Source organism: Bactrocera neohumeralis, chromosome 2 (genome assembly GCF_024586455.1).
Source record: "Bactrocera neohumeralis isolate Rockhampton chromosome 2, APGP_CSIRO_Bneo_wtdbg2-racon-allhic-juicebox.fasta_v2, whole genome shotgun sequence".
Classification (NCBI taxonomy): domain Eukaryota; kingdom Metazoa; phylum Arthropoda; class Insecta; order Diptera; family Tephritidae; genus Bactrocera; species Bactrocera neohumeralis.
This window is the reverse complement of record NC_065919.1, coordinates 29,689,650-29,708,621: the sequence shown is the minus strand read 5'-3', so window position 1 is coordinate 29,708,621 and position 18,972 is coordinate 29,689,650. Positions and strand designations below refer to the sequence as shown.

The window sequence follows — 18,972 nt, the reverse complement described above, 5'->3', positions numbered from 1 at the left end:
TGAACAACTCCAAAAAATATCTACACACTCATAACTCCACTTCTACCCGTTGACCTAATTTCTCTCCGCATCCCCCAAAACATAAGAAATGTGTCAGCATGCGCTCTCCTCTCACAAGGATTTTAATTTGAGCTCAAGCTAACAGTATTGCACTCTTAACTGAAATGCTCTACAATATGGATACACTCTTAAAGGTATGTTGCTTATCGAACGGGAAATTAGTTGAGTACAAATAAAATTCTCTTCGTCATGCAAATCTGTAGCCTTCGGCGAACAGCCCTGCGCGGAGAGCATTTCTGATAACTTCATATTTTCGTGTGACTACCAGTATTTAGTACTTGTTTATATTTTGACCTAAATATTTTCGGCAATGCACATACTATCATCCCTTACCAGTGCTCCGCCTGAAAGGGGAGGTTGAGTACTATTCGAGCACTTGGAAAGAGTCAACATTTAGCGGCACACATACCTACATACACATTTATGCTTTCAATTCTATTTGCTTTTGTCGTGAGCATAAATAACAGAAAGCCAGAAAGCAGTGAAAACAAAAGCAAAAGCGAAGTGGAGGGTGGAAAAGCGCAAGAAAAGAATTATTTCACTAACCTAGAATGCAATGCCTTCGAGCGTGGCAAGGCGGCGTTATGACCCTCGCACTGCGTGGGCTAGTGGACGTGTAATGCCGCCTATTGAAAGCCATGCGGCAATCAAAATAAATTGGGGAATAAGTTTAACGAGCACGGAATATAAGAATACAGATGAGATGGAGCATAGAAATACATGTGTATGATTGTGTGTGCGTTTTTTACGCTTTATGAATTCACTTTAGCGGAAGCGAGTTTTTTACATTTTTGTGCATTGGATTCTTTAACGAAAAAGCAACACAAACATACACTCTTAAATATATGTGAAAATAAGCATAAATAACGTTTGAAACGCATTTTTTAAGGATAATAAGCATGGCAACACTTTATGATTCTAAACATTTTTAGTATCTAGTCAAACTCAAAATGGAAAATTTTAGCGTAAATACGTGATAATGTCTTTGTTTAATTGTTTTTGCCGAGAAAAGCGAGAAAAACTTCTTCAAAAAAATTTGAATTTTCAAAATTTGTATTTATTATTTTCATGATATTTCAACAGAGATAATTAACTGTAGTATTTTTTACCTATTTTCAAGTCAGTTATATTTTCTATTTCTATTTTCATATTGTTCCAGGATATGTACAAGTCCAATATTGAATGCCCAAAAATTTAAGTTTCAGCTTTAAATTTATATGTTATTTGCGATAAAAATGTATTAAATTCAATTTCTCTAATTCTAGAGTCCCATAGCTGTTTGAGTGGGTATTTCAGCTATTGACATGTGTTAAAACCTTCAAGCCCACCGCTAATTGGCGGACAAGCTCAGCCCAAACCAGTTTTCAAGGATGCCTGCAAGAGGCAATATGAAAAACAAATCTTCAAAATAAATAAAAATATATACATACATACATATGTATATACATAAATGCATACGTATGTACATATGTGCAAATGCATTTATATACAGTAATATATAACAGCATGTACATAAAAGTAACCTCCATCAGAAATCAGGTCATTAATGGAATACAAAAACATCAAAATAACTGTTGTAGCATAAATGTTGGCTTTAAAAATTTTCAGTGAAAACAATTTCCTAAAAATTAATGGTTTTTGTGATTACAGAATTTTTTTATATTTTCTAGGACTATTTTTTGATAGCATCCGAGTTGTTACTCTTTTTCAAAATTTAACATTTTTTAAATTATTATTTTTTTTTTAAATCAAGGACGCCGGGAAATTTAAAAGTTAGTTCAAGAATCTTACTGTATGTATGTACATAATAAGTACCAGCGATGGTTTTTAGCATAACTCAACTTCATAAAAATATGAAGAATTTTTATTTTTGATTTCACTTTCATAAATATATGTACATACATTATTAGTATTAGAGCGGGTCGATTTTTTTTCTACAAAATTGTTCTGTTTTCGGCTCCCTGTAAATCTACCCGCTCTCGTATGTATATAAACGCAACATATGTACATGGACATAACACTTAACACAATTGACCTAGTAAACGTCATGCCATTTACTTTCATACATATGCGCTTATTTATATGCGAAAATACACATATGTATGGTATATACAGTTAGTAGTGCAAGCATCTGCTGGTTCTCGCCATCTCACAGTAGCAGCGTCTCCTTGGCACAAATGGCCTCGTTCTCATTCTCAATTTGCCCTCCACACTTTTTTGTTTATGCACTTCAATACAAGGATGCATCAGAATATTAATGCACTGCCAACCGAACTTACGCTGCCATCGTCTAACGGCCTATAGTAATCGGCGGCCTCGTCAACTTCACCCACATTTATCGCACTTGCATTTACCAACATTCACACATACATACGTACATCTATGCGTATCCACAAGCTTTATATACATATGATGAACTCGTTTGAAGTCGCGATTTTGAAATGCGCTCGTGTTATCATTCCGGCTAGCGGTGTTTTCCCATTCAGCACTAATACATTCACAGTTGAAGCCGGCACATCGCCGGTTGTAGGCTCGCCTTAGTTATCCTTTATTGCTGGCTAATTGTATATCAGCTTTGCGCGGGCAACGCTCTTACCGAGTGACAATAAATTGCAGCCGTTAGTGTGAATGTTGCAAGTGATTTGCCTTGAAGCACCGAAGAGTTGAGGATCAATAATAAAAGTATGCGGGATCACTACAATAGATCGACAAGGCGGTCCAGCCTAAAAGTAGGCAACTCTTAAACTCTAATCCTTTTTATTTGTTAATAAATAAATGAGAATTTATATATACATACATATATTTAAATTTGTTATTAATCACAACTATTACTTTATTGCAGACAAACAAATCCAAATTCAGATGTACCTGGAAAGGCTGCAAACACATAGAACACACACCGAAAAAGATAGAGCGACACATACGTAATGTTCATTTAGGGTAAGTACGACTTATAACTGTACCTATAAGGACATTTTTATTCATAAAACCACACATTTACACCTCCACACCTGTTTCTTGCTGAACTCCATACATGTCCATCTGTCTGGTATACTCGCAATTCTCCAACATCCAAATGGCACTCGTTTACTCTAGAACCACCCTTTTCTCCAAAATTACATTTAATATAATCGTTGTGGTGCTTAAACAAATGTTAAATACAAATTTTATTCAGTTTCTCTTCAAAAATATTCATAACCCCTCGCAGAGTTGTGTAATTCCCAAAATGGAATCTTTAAAGTACGAAATTCGTTTCTAAATAATAGCAGCGAGGGAAAATAAATATTTTTTCATGATAAATCCTTGAAATTTGTACATGCTAAAGTATTTGCATTTTTCTTTGTATTGGTAACTTCAACCAAGGGAATGTTCACGCTGTCGCCTTGACACAGTGAGCCAAGCAAAGTGCAAGTTAAATGGCAGAAGTGGCAGAAGTGGTAAAAGCGCCGCAACCATTGCAACTCACAATAACAAGCACAGCTGTAGCACCCTAGCACTAACAACAACACTGCAATACCCACTGCAGTTCTCTAACGTGCGATTCCGCTTTCAGTTGCATTGGCTTTAATGTAAAAAATCTGGGCCATATACACTTAAATGCATAAATTTATATAAATGCGCAAGTATGTTTGTATGGATGTGTGTCTAGTAGAAAAAATCACCAAGCAGCAACTGTAGTGCGATTAGCCCGGTTGTTGGGCGGGCGAACGCACTCGTATTTCTGAGCATTCGTGACAAATGCTGTTCGCAAGCATACACACGAGCGCGGCATTTTGAGGCCAAGGTTTCGTACCACTGCACTGCTTCAGGAAGACTGCGCTGTGGTGGGGTGCATATGATTCGCGGCGTTTAAAGGTTGGGTGTGCATATGTTTTAGAATTCATTTTTATAGATTATCGCTCAGGGAATCCGCCGTAAATATTTCCCAAAATAAGAAACACACCATAGTTGTTCTTGTATCGCGTTTGTAATTGTATATATGTATATTTTTAACTCTACACACTAATACAGAGCGAACTTTTGTTTCATTATCTTCTTTTATAGTAACCTTATATACTAATTGGTTATACAATAATACATATAACTAGTTCTCGCATACAAATTAAACTAACTAAATTTTAAAATTGATTTTCTTAGCATAAAGCAAAGCTTGTTAAAATAAGAATTGTGTTTCTTCAACATTTTTGCTTTTGCAACTTTAACAAAATAATCTCCTAAATTAAAGTTAAAACGAAAGTAAAGAATAAAGAATAAAGAACACATACAAAACTAACGTTGGGCAAAAGTAATAATAGCGCAAATAAATAGATACTCCTACCAAAGGCAAAGAAAAGTGAAGGGTGCAAAATAACTAACCTATTTTTCTTCGTTTAAATGATATGAAATCGCTTAAGCATTTTTGAGAATTTGCATGTGTGTGCAGTTTATATTAAATTGCATTGTAAATTAGCAAACATGTCATATCAATGTGGAACTTTAGCGATGCTTAACTCTTAGAATAGAATGCTAAAAGGTGAACAACGCACTAGAGTCTTAATAGTAGTATTTATTAGATATAGATGCTTACATTGCTTACAACTAGGAACTATGTACTACCGCCTACATTAAAAGGGAGTACGGGTAATATCCAATGAGGTTTACTGATAAATGCAAAAACAAGCACGAAATGGCTTTCATTTAGGACTAGTGCGAAATTCAGGCATTTAAATAAGTTGAACTATACGAAGGGAACACATTTCAACCGGTAGTAATTGAAACGCATTTTTAAGAGATTTTTTTTATTTATTCACGACGCGTTTCAAGTTTAGGATTGAAAATTATAGAAATTTCTTATATCGCACTCAAGTCAAAGATTTTGAACAACTAGATCTACTATTTGGAGAAACATTAAACATTAAAAATTGCATAGCTATAAGAATATATACGCGCTAAACGGTTTGTCGCACTTAAACTACCTCGTTTATAATTTAAATTATTATTCAATACGCTTTATTTACTGTAAGTCTACTACTAAAGAAACACAATATCTATACATTGTAAGTCTGCCATGATTGTTCCTTAAAGTTTAGCTTACATTGCCATTCACTCCAAATTGTCTGCCTATAACTAGACATACATATATATTTTATTTCCGTGTATTAGCAGTTTGCACTTAAAATATATGTGTATATGAGCTTGTATATATGTGTATATATGTCTCTTTATAATCGTTTAAATAAATTTACAAAAAAAAAGAAAAACACATTTCGAGCTTAAATAAATTCCCTTCTTACATAAACGTCCTGTTAAATACATCACAAAATAACAATTATTAAAAAAAATTTCGTCTACATTCTAAAAAAAAATGTTTGTATTTGTGTGTAACCGAATCCAAACGCGCGTTATATGTTTAAAAAAAAATAGAAGTAAAATAAATATTGGTTTTAAATAAGTTCACCTTCACGTAAAATTATATCTAGCTGGTTACTTTGCCAGCATCGAATCGACAATTGCGTAGGTTTTTTACTCGATTCATTGTTGCTTAATTTAATTGTGAGGGTTCATAAGCGTATGAGTTATGTCCATAGAAGTTTCCGCAAGACCATTAACAGTTATGCCATTTGCTAAATTACTTACTGAAATATAATTTAAGAAATGAAAATTAATAAAAATTTGAGAATCGAGAGCGTAAGATATGCTTACCAGTACGGGTACCCTGCGGTGCATCAAGTTGTGACCAGTATTGTTCTGAAGGGCTCTGTGTGCTTGTGCCAGGTGGTGCCTGCACCGGTGCACCTGTGTATCTAAAGTAAGGATTTTTCAAGTCCAATGTGTTGCTGGAGGATATTAGCGTTCCGTCAATATGCAAATCAATCGTGACATCATAGGACTGACGGCGATTGGCTTCAAGAAGCACACGACCAGTTAAAAGTTGGCCTTGCTTAATGAATATCGGCATTGGTAAAAGACAGCGCACTTGGTACCAATGGGTTAGTGGTGCTGTGGGCGATGTGGAAAGCCATACTTGCTGGCTGGAACCGCAGAACTCAACATCAAACCAAAAAGCAAGTCCATGACAAATGCCGGTTTGTAATATATGGAACTGGAGAGGTATATCTGGAAAAATCATAACAATAATTGAAAATAACCTTAAACGCAGCAAAAAATAAATACATACCAATGTTATGTAAATCGTTTTCGTTATCTCGCAGAAAATCACAAACATGCCGCACGGATTTTGCCATACAAATACGTATGTCGAACGTATCGACAATCGGCTGCCGGAAATACTCCTTCATACCTTCTTTATGCAGCGTAGTCAAATCGACGCCATGGAAAGCGGACTGATACCAAAAGTTTGCTTTATTATACTGCTCGGAGTAAAGAGATTCATCTGAAAATGGTGCAATATGCAAATCTCCATGTGTCGGAAACATTTTTCCGTTCGGTTTCAACCATTTTCTAGCGTGCAAATATGTTTCTAGCATACGCTCATTGTAGAGCATGTATCCCATAGGTTCTGATATAATTACGTCTACCATTTCAGGTATTTCAATTTCTTCAATTTTACCAGGCATCACAAATATTTTATCCTGCACGTTATTAGAATCAACTAATTGCTGTGCATACTGTGCCATATTAGAGGCTTCAATGGCATATACTTTAGCAGCGCCTGCCTGAACAGCAAAAAATGATAAAATCCCTGAGCCAGCGCCCACATCCAAAACTATTTTATTCTATAATGTTAAATCGATAGTTATTTAAATATATCATAATATTATAAAAATAACTTACGTGAAAATCAATAGAATTTCCTAGAATGGCACGTTGATATGTGCTGGTGCGAACATAATCTTGCATCATATTCTGTTGCTGCGACAAATATCCATAAAATTGGAAATACTGTGAAGCGGAAGACTCTTCAGTTCGTTGTGAAAATACTGATTTTGGTCGGAGATGTTTTACACTATCGACTAACTTTCGAAACCGTTGCTGTTCTACAAGGCCAGAAGAGTATAATGTAAATATGTATATGTCATTGCATTTTTTATATAATATATTTGTTACCATATGCGGATGAAAATCTCAGAAGCAAATTATCATTATCTAGAGAAAGAGCATACGTTTGCCGCCCTATTTGTGATGATTCGGTATCATATGCAAGCAAGTACTCCTTAAGAACACTCGAAGTGTCGTTATCTAAAAATTTAAAAAGTTTATTTTAATAACATTCAACAAATTCTCAGCCTATAATACAGCTTAGACCAATTGCCAATAACGCTTACCTGGTGTAATTTTTAAAACAACACCTTGTGGGTCGTAAATGCACAGCAAAGTACAACTTGTCTTATATTTGCAACTAAACTTGAGATTTGTTTCGTCGACAACTTCGCTAATAACGACACCATTAAAACTGCTAGTGCCATTGGCATTAAGGCCTCCATTGCCGCCTCCGATCGTACCGCCATTATTTGCAATTGTAAATACCCCACTGTTGTTTTTACTATGTCCGCCACTACTCAATGCACATAGGGATGAGGAGGAATTATTGCGTTCAACTCGTTCAGTAACAATGTTATTAATATTGGTGGACATTTTTTCTCTGTAAATGCCAATAAATCTCGTTTCCTTTCGAATTTTCTAAACCGTGCACTCTTAACAAATAGTAATTGACTTTTTTGCTCACAGCGTTTACTTCTGTATGCTTTGCAATAATATGAAACATCAACTTTCTGCTGCAGATACAAGGATAGGTAGATGGGTGCTCAATGAAGCTTGAACATATACTCGTACTTAGTTCTTGTCGAAATAATTACTTTTTACTTATATGTAGCGCAGTGTCTTTAAATAAAAACGGAACTGAAGTTTTCTTCTTAATAAAAATCTTGATAATTTTGTAAAACAAACGCCACTTTGTAAATTTCGATGCCTGACTCTTTCGTAAACGTTGTATTGATTTGCTTTGTCTTTTATTTTCACCGCTTTGACGACCGTCTGTCGATTAATGCTTTTCCATCTGCTTCTTCTTCCAAAATTTCTTTGTTGCGAACACGTTTTGGGTAACTTGATAACAGAATTGTAAGCAAATATTTCTACATAAATCACAAGTTTATGCTTGCAAATTATTCGAGAAGTGAAATATACGCTTGAATACCTAAATTTGCAATACGGGTTTACTTCTTTCTTACTTTATTCTTAAATAGTTAGCGTTTCAATTTAACAACAGCACTACACACCATTAGGCGACAGATCAACTACACGAATGTCAGCAGGCAGCAATCGCGTCATTTCATTCCTCACCTTTTATATATCGCACATACCTGCGGAGCTGCTTTGTACAATGAAATTGATTGCTATGCATATATTGCTATCTCTTTTTCCCATGGCTAGTGCTCGTCAGAGTTGCATAGAAGAATTTGTAATAGATTGTAGGGTTGCTTTTACACCTATCAATAAAATTTTCTAAAGTTAACATATCTACACCAAGCAAGTTTTATTATGACTATGTTAAATTTTGTTATAAATACTTTACTTGCAGTAACAAAAAAGCACGTCGCTCTGCTGATTATGATGAATCATGTAGCGAAAATGACCATGAGGAAGAGTTCTATTATACAGAAATCGAAGATGAAGAGGATGATTGTAAAACACCGAGCCCTACATCGCCACCCACTCTAAGCCACCGTGATATGGCTCGCCCACCACACGAAGACCCAGAATACCAAAGAAAAATAGTGGGCAATTTCAAGTAGGTTTCTTCTATAATTTTTTTATAATATTCTCTAATACAGAATTAGAAATATAAATTATAATTCACACACGTTTCATGATCGTTAAGTTAAGTTTACATGTCATAACAATTTTTGTTTTGGAGTTGTCTGACTTTAGACGTTAACGATTAGTATGTATTTTTTTTATTTAGTTCGAAACATTAATCATTCAACATAACCACACTTCAGTACACGTTCAATGCAAACAAACAATGACGTTTATTTTTTTCCTAATCATAGGCAAGGACGTGTCAATCAACAACAACAGTTGCAACAAAATCAGGGTCAACATATAAATAACGGCAAGACGGTATTCCATGGTGGCACTTATTTTACTACCAACAACAGCCACACCAATCAGCAAATGCAGAGCAATTGCGTGTCGACTTCACCTCTAAATCATCAAAACTATTGGCAGTCGTCATCAGTACCGGTAGTACAATCAGCACAAACCGCCATTACATCGGTGACATCTAACTCAAGTCAGCTACTTCATCAAAATCAACAACCGCAGCCGCAGCAGCAGTCTCAATTTGTTAAACACGCTCGATCATCGCCACGTCCGTCCCAGTCGACAGCGCCATATCCATCTCCAACGTACCATCACAATTATAGCAGCAGTCCGAATAATTGCATCAGTAGTAACAGCCATGGCAATGTCAACAGTAATTCATGCAATAACCAAAGCAGTTCCATCACACCCAATAATAGTGGTGCCAGCAATATGCTACAACAGTTGTCCCACCAAAATATTACGGTGACGGCACATCACACTGGTGCTCATCACAATCAGCCGCAACCACAGCAACAACTACCGGCTGTAACTATTACGCCAAATTATACAAATCAACAACCGCAACAACAGCAACAGCAGCAAATACAACACATGCATGGTCACCAACAGTCGACGCAATCCAGCGCAGCTGGAACTATTGTGACAATCTCCACAGCACAAGTTCACCAACAATCGCAACAACAACAACAGACATCTCATCATCATCATCAACAACAACAACATTCACAACATACAACCGTTGCCACGACAACCAAACACACACCGAACTCACCAAATAGACGCACACGAGGCGAGAACAAGAAATGTCGCAAAGTATATGGCATGGAACGCCGTGAACTATGGTGCACTCAATGCAGGTGGAAGAAAGCATGTACCCGATTCGGTGACTGAAAAAGGGTCAAAACGTCGGCGGCGGCGGCGGAAACGACGACGACGGCGACCGCTGTAACGGCAGCGAAAATGATTTCGACGAGGACCACAACGACAGAACTGGCAGCAGGGGCGAAATCGAAATCACAATTGCATACAATTGACACTGGCAATACAGTCACGGTAACGCCAACTTATGCGAAGTACAAGCGAACAAGCAACAATTACAATAACAATAATATTGGCCATAACAGCAACAAACACAAATATTTGGCAGCTTCCGCACCAGCAACTGCCGTGGCTACCTCCGTCATTGTGAAGCCACCAAATAACTTAAGAAAAATCATTGCTAGCAATAATAACCACCAGAACACTGCCAATGGCAGCAACATAGACCATACGCCGATGACTAGCAAACATAATAACTATGGTACAAACACGGACGCTGATGCACATCTACAACAGCAACAAATCCAAGTTGTTACAACTGCCAATAACAGCAACAGCACTAATAACAATCACTTGCTGACCACTGCTGCCTCAAATACTGAACTCGACATTTGTATGCGAACGTCGCTGCCATCACAATACTTTCCTTAAGCACCAACGCCACACACCACAATACACTACAAGAGTTAGCAACAGTAGGGCTGAGCCCCACTTTAAGACGGCATTATCTATGGCTGGCCGCGAAGACAAGTATGAAGACGTTATGAAAGCCGTAATAATCATAACACTAAATAATTTTTCGGCTATGTTTTTGACATTTGCTGCAATTTTTATCGTACATTATTTTTATTTTTTTTTATTATGTATTTAAGAAATGACTTACAATATTTTTTTTGCTTTTTTGTTATTGTTTATATTTTGTTGTCTTTACTTATTTGATTGATGATTATTTAGATCAGCCTCCAACGGCAATTTTACACTTTAAATTAATTATATAAAATTAGAAAAATTTTTCTTTACTTTTAATTATGTATGTATGTGTGTGTATACATGTAAACATGTATAACATACATGCATACGTATATATATACATATATACATATATAGATATATATAACGGTACATATAGTATTAAGAATTTCAACCTTGCGCGACTCTACCATTATCCACACATCAACTAGAAACCTAGTAGGTGCATACACAGTTGGAAATGAAATATTATCTACAACGTACTCGTACATATGTAAAGTTACAATGAAGTTGAATAAATATAGATGTGAAAGTAATTGCTTTTAAATTTACAAACACAAAACGTGTATATGTCAATTTTGTTATACATATACATGCATATACATATATATAAAGATATATACAGACAATGTTAATAGACAAGCGAAACAGCTATCATATGTGTGTGTATGTTGCATAAGTACATAGATAGAGAATTAAGTATTACATTAAACGTAATCATAACAACGGTAATGTTTAACTTCATTTAAATAGCAAAATGTTAAAATAAGACAAAATAAATAAAGAGAAACGAAACAAACCAACTCAAAACTTATCTTTAAGTTAGCTGTAATATATTTATGCCCACATACACACAAGTTTATGAAAATGAAGTAAACGTAGGCAAGTAGTACCCAAACCAACTTACTCCGATTACTACCGTAAACTCTAAAAGATTTTCACATTTAAATTTCAAAATCATGTTGACACAGCTTTCACTCATCACGGCCAATTATAAAAACAATATGTACATTTGTTTCAAATGTTGAACATTTGCATAAATAGCATACATACATATTATACCATGGACTCAAGCGCAATAAAGCAATTTAGTTATTCGTGATACAAGGCAATTTTCGATTATACTGAATTCGTAACTATATTTAAATACCAAATGTAATGTTATATAATTAATCACTGGAATCTTATGGAGCGTAGAGATTTTATACAAGATCACCCATTAACCTATGTAACAACTTATTTGGCATCCTTTCGGTAGAACACAAATTCTTTTAACGAGTGATGAACAGCAGTTATTTGCAGATATGACATTTATGGTAAATATGTATGTATGGTTGTACGTATGCATATGAGTGTAGGTAGTGATACCAAAATCCCAATTATTTTATCTAAATAAGAAAAGAAAAATATTTGCATTTCAATAATCTAATCAAAGTAAAATTTTGTTTTTGCAAACGTTTTTCGTAAAGCTCTTCAAAAAGACAGTTCAATAAATAACGCAAACCAATTCTGATAAAGTAGAACTCTCGCAAGATCATGAAATTAAAAGAAGTGTTCAAATTAATGTAATCTATAGATATCTAAATTTAAAGAAATTTATAATTATTATATATGTATATTATTTGAATTATACACATTTCGTTCATTGGATTATTAATATTTTTGTACCTAAATTTATGTACACGATAGAAGTAGCACCTGTATAAAACTACTATTATGAATTTCATTGACGACTAAGTTACACAACTAAAATAACTCTAAAAATTCGAAGGCTGCTTTGCTGCAATAAAATTGTTACTAAGTTGTTATGGTATGAAGCTGCTTTCACTTCAAATTACATGTATGAATACATACATATGTACATATATGATCATGTTTGTAGTTTTTCTCAAATCTTTTAAAATTTTTGTTAAAATTCGGTCTTTACGATTTTCTACTAATTGAAGTATACAAATGCATAGCATATTTACTGCTTTATACATGCATATGTGATTTGCAATGATCTTATTTAGAGAAACACACTAGACTTACCTTGGGAATGCCAACGCACTATCTCAAAGTGTTTCCCCATCTATTTCTCCGTAAACGTGATTTGAATGAAATTCGTGATAGTGGCCATTGTATATATATAAATTTTGTTTTTATTAGAGAAACTAACATTTATTTCGATTATATTTCATAAGAGAAACATTTAAACTAAGTACGGACAAGTATCAATCTTGAAAAATATACTGACATTCTAAAACAATGATTTGTATTAGCACTTTTGTAAACATGTGTATGTACACTGGCGAATGTGTGCCAAGATTGTGCTGTAAATTAATTTATCTACTTTCACATCTTCCCCTGCTAATCAATGACTTTCAAACACTTGTACACATTTCTTTATGTTAATGATTTATTATTATTATTTTTTTGGCAATTACAAGAAAAAATAATTTTTAAGTGATATTTTTACAAGTTTTCGCTGAACTAGTATGTATTAGTATAAGCAGTTATGAATAAAAAAAATACGTTTAGCCAGCAGTAGCAGCAACAACAACCAGAACACTAAATTCAGCAAGAAGAAGAATAAGTTGATTGCGAAAGTAAATTTATGAAAAAAATAATAATAGAGAAGTGTAAGCCACTCACTCACTCACTTGCATAAAATCACGCCCAACTTCCCCTTTGTATGTACATACGTGGGTACATGCATACATACATACATGAAGTTTATTTAAACTATAAATACAAAACTTACATTTTGAACTTTAATAAACAATTGTTATTTATAATTAAAGATAAAAGCCCAAAAACTAAACTTTGTTTCTTTTATTTTGAAACTGTTTTCTTGCTTAGTAATATGTATTTTTAAATATTTATTATTTGGAAAATTGATTCTCGGAAGCCTCAAAATAGATATTAGAGAATAGCTATAGTATCAAAATTAGCTTCCATGATGATGGTTTAAAATTTTTCTCCCAAAGTGTGGTTTTTATGTTCATATTTTTAGAATTAATACTGTTTGGTCAGCGTAAGGCGCGTGTGGGAGAATTCTAAAGTGCGAACAAGCATATTTCACGGGTTCAGATAATAAAAACAGAACAAAATAAACAAGTACAAATGATATTCTCCTATATTCACGAAGGCATTCATATAGACATTTTTGTTGATATTGAGGTGAAGGGCGCACTTTAAGCTCCTAAAAGTATGCAACTATCGAGTCTAAAAGTATGTAAGAGTAGTGCTGCCAACTCAGATAATTTTTTTAATGAATATCTAAAATACCTTATTGTTGACTATGTTTTTCACAATGTTGCATTGTTTATCATATATTTATAAATTTTTGTTAATGACTTTTTTTGATTTTTTGTAATACAGATTAAAAAAGGTTATAAGGTCAGTTGAAAGCTTCATGAAAGCTATTTAAATGACGCGAAACTAACTAAAACACAACACCAAATTATAAATAATGTGCATATTTCACAACCAACAACAATTCGACATTCATGCATAAGTACATACAAAATGACATAAAAGTGCGAACACGTAAAATTTACAATTCCCTAGTAAAGTTAGAAAAGTGAAAAATTACCCTTACACCAAAACCTTTCGTTTTTAAATTTACTCTCAAGTATAATCGGCGATAGACTTACGATATAAGTTAACAACCAATCTAGTATTTACCTTAGTATGTATGCACATGCACGTTAAATACGTAAGTACTGTATTCATTAAATTGCAATAAACAAATGTAAAACAGTTAAGTATGTTTATATTTAGCGGTAAATAATTACGTACTCGTATATAGCTTTCCATATTTAATAACTGTGTAATTTCAATTTACGAATCGGCGGAATCGAAATTATTTACAACCTTAAAAATAAAATAATGATTTAAAAAACGAGAAAAATCGTAAAAAACTCTAACACTGCCAATCATTAACGCGATTTCTAAAATTCATTCACTTCTAAACTAAGCGTTATTTATTGCTCGTTTACTTGCACATACATATGTACATACGTTAACGTGCGATCGATGCACTAGAGTTAATAAAATATTTGCGTCTGTTTGCAAGCGCCATACAAAACCATCAACCTTATGTCAAATTCTCACATACACTTGACATGTATACATAGTATATACATATTTATAATTTTATAAACTCACTTTTAAAGTAACAGTTTTTCAAATGTTCACCAGGAGCTGGATTGTATATATTTTTAGTTTATTATGGCCCGTCAAACTTTGTAATGAAAACATCTTGTATTAAGAATAACTATCGTTACATATACCATATTGATACACATTTCAACATTGCGGAAGCTACTAGAGGACAACTGCTTTTTTGTTCGTTGAAATATATATTTCCTATTTTTTACTACTATTTTCGTTAAAAACTAGTTTTTACATTTAAATATTAAACTGAGAAACAACAATTGTTTTCTGTATTCTTCAGCCCTTCCATATTATTCATATGCTTCTTATGAATATTCATGTTCATAGCTTGAAAATTTTTAAAGTAAATAATAAATAATTATAAACGTTTCGAAAAATTATTAATAACTGTACACTCTTCTCTAATTTTTAGTGAAATTTTTTAAGAGAAATCACTTGGGTAGAAGAGAAAAGATTATTATTCTTCGTATTCGAATAATAGCCTAGTGAATACAAAACATTTGAGCAAATCTTCGAAAATCTCTCTCTCCTTATTGAAAAAGTTGATTGTTCTTTATATTTTGACAATCATTTTTCGGAAGCCCAGTTTTAAACGGACTTTGACGGGGCATTCTCAGCTAGCATTTCTTTATTTTAATTATTTACAATTAAATAATTATTTACATTTTTTTTTAACTATGATTTCTTAAAACAAAAATAAAAAATATTTATTCTAAAGCAATACATGTAGACTACCAATCGGCAACTAAAAACTGAACAATCACATATTAAGACCGCTACCCGGGCTCCATCAATCGTTTACATCGACCAAAACATACACGCATAGAACGTAAAATCAACCCTAACCCTAAAACTAATGTTATTCACTTTTTATAGTATGTACTTGAGTACGTACTCATTTCGAAAGGAAAATTAAACGACTGATTTATTGAATTAATAAAAAAAATAAAGAAGTAAATGGAAAATTCTTTTTTTGAGTAAATTATGAAAGAAAAGCATTTTTTCATTTTTAATTGAGAAATTCGAATCGAAATTTTTTACCGTAATTAATGTAAACATCCCAACTGAACCGAACAACTCATTACTGAAAAGTAAACAAATTAATATCTTAAAAATCAAAAATTAGTATTAAATATTTTCTACTTGATATTGATTTTCAAGGAATTTAGAATTATTTATAAGATGTTGTTGAGATCGATTTAATAAAAATTTTCGTACAAACGTGCTCGTACATAAAAAGTGACTACATGCAAACACCCATGAATGTGCGAATTGAAAGTCCAGTTAATGTATATATATATAGATTTAAAATTATACTATATTACATAATAATTACGTCATTCCCTTATCCCTCTCCTTAACCAATAACAAAAAAATAATTATAATTGTTCAAACAATTTTTAAAAAAGTACTGAAGTTAGCACTAAAGATTATATGTAAACCAGCACACATTGGGATATATCGTTAAGAAGTTAGCACATATACTTAAACATAAAGTAGTAGCTCGATAAATCGAATTATAATTTAATATGTACTAAGTTGATTCGGCAACAATTGCGATTACACATAAGCTACTTTGCAATGTGAAGACGCATCCAAGACTTTATGCTAGACACATTGGCAGTTGGATACACAAGCGTATACAAATTAATTTATATATATACATACATATGAACATGCATTTGTATGCGATTCTACCCTTTATTGCTACTTTTTACAAAGGTTTAAAAATATTTCTAAAAAATCATTGCTATTTATACCCTGAAGCTATTTGTAATATATAGTACAGGACGTTCTAGAATTATTGAAACTACTAAGATTGGGAGGGTTGCAAAGTTCAAGTTTAATAATTCCTTAATTTTCTTCCAGCAAGCTTTTCTTGAGGTCTGAGGATAACAAAAAAGCTTTAATATTACATTGCCGGACGCCCACTTTGCAAAGAACTGTCGCATAACTATTTTCTTGTACGATATATCTATCGTATTCCCTTGATATCTTTAGAATGTAGCTACCTCGATTTATTTCATTTTACTGTCATCCATTATCCTCTTTTCTATTTGTTAAATGTTTTCCTCGGAGACAGGTCCTCAAGTCAGCGTCTTCGAGGTTCATATGGCATGTGGTTGTACAGTTCTATCAAATGATATAAACAACCAAGTTCGATATTTTGATTGTGCTGGTGCCATAACGTTCCAACCAGCTACCAAATCAAAAATTTGTATTATTTTCCCCCTGAAAGAATTGTTTCTATACCAAAAATCTCGAAAAACAGTTGAATTCTAAGAATATTCTCCTTCATATTTTAACTGTTTTGACACTATCATTAAGTGCAGTACACTTTTTCCAATTCACTTGAATAAGGGGAAGTACTTTGCATGAAATTAAGTATTTAGAGTGTAATGTGAACATAACCTAAGATATTTTACAACTTTTTAACTGAATGAAGTCCGATATCAAGACCATAGAACAAGAGATGAACTCCAAAGACAAACGTTTCGCAGGGTCCTTAAGATTAAATAACTAATAAATACTATTAGTTTTATTTTATGCAAGATGTTTTTTAGGTATTTAATACTTCAATTTGTTAAAATTTGCTAATTAAATACACATTTATCAATTCTGATCAAAGTTAACAAAAGTCGATGCCCTAGAACGTCCTATATGCATACATATTTGAGTTAGTACTTACTTACATACTTTGCGTAGAACTAATGAAATTTGTCAGCATTAGTGACTTTTTACGTTAATCCCGCAACTGAAACAAAGAAACGATATAGAATATATGTATATGTGTGTGTAATTTATATACACTAGTTATCAAATTAGTGACTTTTAAACGATATAACAAATTCGACTGACGAATACAAATCAATTGATGGAAATATCTCTATAAGTAACTAATTAAATTAAGTATATTAAATATTGGACTGAAATGCGAAATTATTGATAAATAAATTTAAAATTGAAAACAAATACTTTTTTGGCGTATTCGGCACTATATATTTAAACGTTTTTACAAATTAAATTTAATACAAAAATCACACTTTTGGTGTTTGATTTAATAAATTTTAATGACTTACTGAACTTGATTGTGTTACGTAAACATTATTATTAATTAAGTTGTGTATTTGACCCGGTAACACGCTATTAAACTTAAGTTATTATTATAGGAATAAAATTGGCAATTCTAGTGGTTGTATGTGCATTTCACTGCAGCAAATCGAGTCTTTAGATACACGCATTTTAAAAATCCGCCTGACGAACATTTTGGTTTGCTCCAACGCCGTTACTCGTTTTAGACGCAGGCAACTTGCCACAAATACCCGAATAACCATTGCACATAATTGAAAATAAACTGCAAACTGCAAAATGGCATATACCAAACAGAAATAGTCGTATTCAAGTAACTTAGCAGTTTTTGAAGTTGAAGCATATGCATGTGTTTGTATGTATATAAAGTTGTAAGCATAAGAACAAATGTATGAATAACTGTAGCAGGTTACGAATCATTTAAACAGCAAGAAAAAGCATTAACAGATACATGTATGAACAAACCGTATATGTATATACACGCGTACATGTTAACGAGTGTACATGTGTATGTATGTGTATGCCAGAATTTCCTAAAAGTACAGTTAAACTATTCGATATCCTACAAATTGTAAAATATAAAATATTGTCATTTGTTTTAAGGCGCAAAAGTAGGGTTCTTAGATAAATACATTTAATACACATACATACATACATATTGTAAAAGTACATATTATAAAAGAAAACCCTTTAAAAATGTGACATAATGCGTAAATAAAGTACATATGAATTACTGATGGTTGTTTGAAGCTGAGTTTGTTCATTGTTAAGGGGTTTGATAGACAATAAGGTTACAAACAGGTAAGGAAGGGCTAAGTTCGTGTGTTACCAAACACTTCATACTCTTGCAACTTGCATTATATTAAAATCATATTCAAATAAAAATATCTGACATAAACTTAACCGAAAAGACTAAACCTTTTTTAGTTGAGGCGCAAAACGTCTACCTTGTACACATACATATGTACATTGTTATTAGGAAAACTCATTTTCATTAATATAACTCATAAATTGGCCGATATTTGCGGTAAAAGGTCAGCCGGAAGT

General features: G+C 33.0%; 2 protein-coding genes across 4 annotated transcripts in view; one reads left to right on the top strand and one right to left on the bottom strand.

Annotated features, from left to right (window-relative positions):
- The window catches only part of LOC126767920 (zinc finger protein 704), a 297,974-nt gene extending 279,300 nt beyond the window's left edge, over window positions 1–18,674 (top strand). For 2 of the 3 annotated variants that reach the window (XM_050485706.1, XM_050485707.1), the window contains 3 exons: window positions 2,903–3,000; window positions 8,579–8,788; window positions 9,051–18,674. In XM_050485706.1, coding sequence (XP_050341663.1) covers window positions 2,903–3,000; window positions 8,579–8,788; window positions 9,051–9,996 — 1,254 coding nt within the window. In that variant the 3' untranslated portion in view covers window positions 9,997–18,674. The remainder of the gene's footprint in view (window positions 1–2,902; window positions 3,001–8,578; window positions 8,789–9,050) is intronic. The other variant, XR_007669180.1, reaches the window with a different exon arrangement.
- Window positions 4,009–8,325, bottom strand: LOC126767943 (histone-arginine methyltransferase CARMER). The gene is made up of 6 exons (XM_050485772.1): window positions 7,326–8,325; window positions 7,108–7,239; window positions 6,835–7,037; window positions 6,218–6,776; window positions 5,743–6,156; window positions 4,009–5,675 (listed from the first exon to the last, which is right to left on the bottom strand). Exons 1-6 carry the CDS (start codon window positions 7,633–7,635, stop codon window positions 5,587–5,589), a joined length of 1,707 nt encoding a protein of 568 aa, XP_050341729.1. The 5' UTR covers window positions 7,636–8,325; the 3' UTR covers window positions 4,009–5,586.
- Window positions 18,675–18,972: the final 298 nt, after the last annotated feature.

What these genes read in the sequence shown, in the direction of transcription:
- LOC126767943 (XM_050485772.1), bottom strand. Translation starts at nt 7,635, where the DNA reads ATGTCCACCAATATTAATAACATTGTTACTGAACGAGTTGAACGCAAT. An exon ending in AAACGATTTACATAACATTG is followed by an intron (nt 6,157 to 6,217) that starts GTATGTATTTAT and finishes TGATTTTTCCAG; the next exon opens with ATATACCTCTCCAGTTCCAT. An exon ending in ACCGCAGGGTACCCGTACTG is followed by an intron (nt 5,676 to 5,742) that starts GTAAGCATATCT and finishes ATTATATTTCAG; the next exon opens with TAAGTAATTTAGCAAATGGC.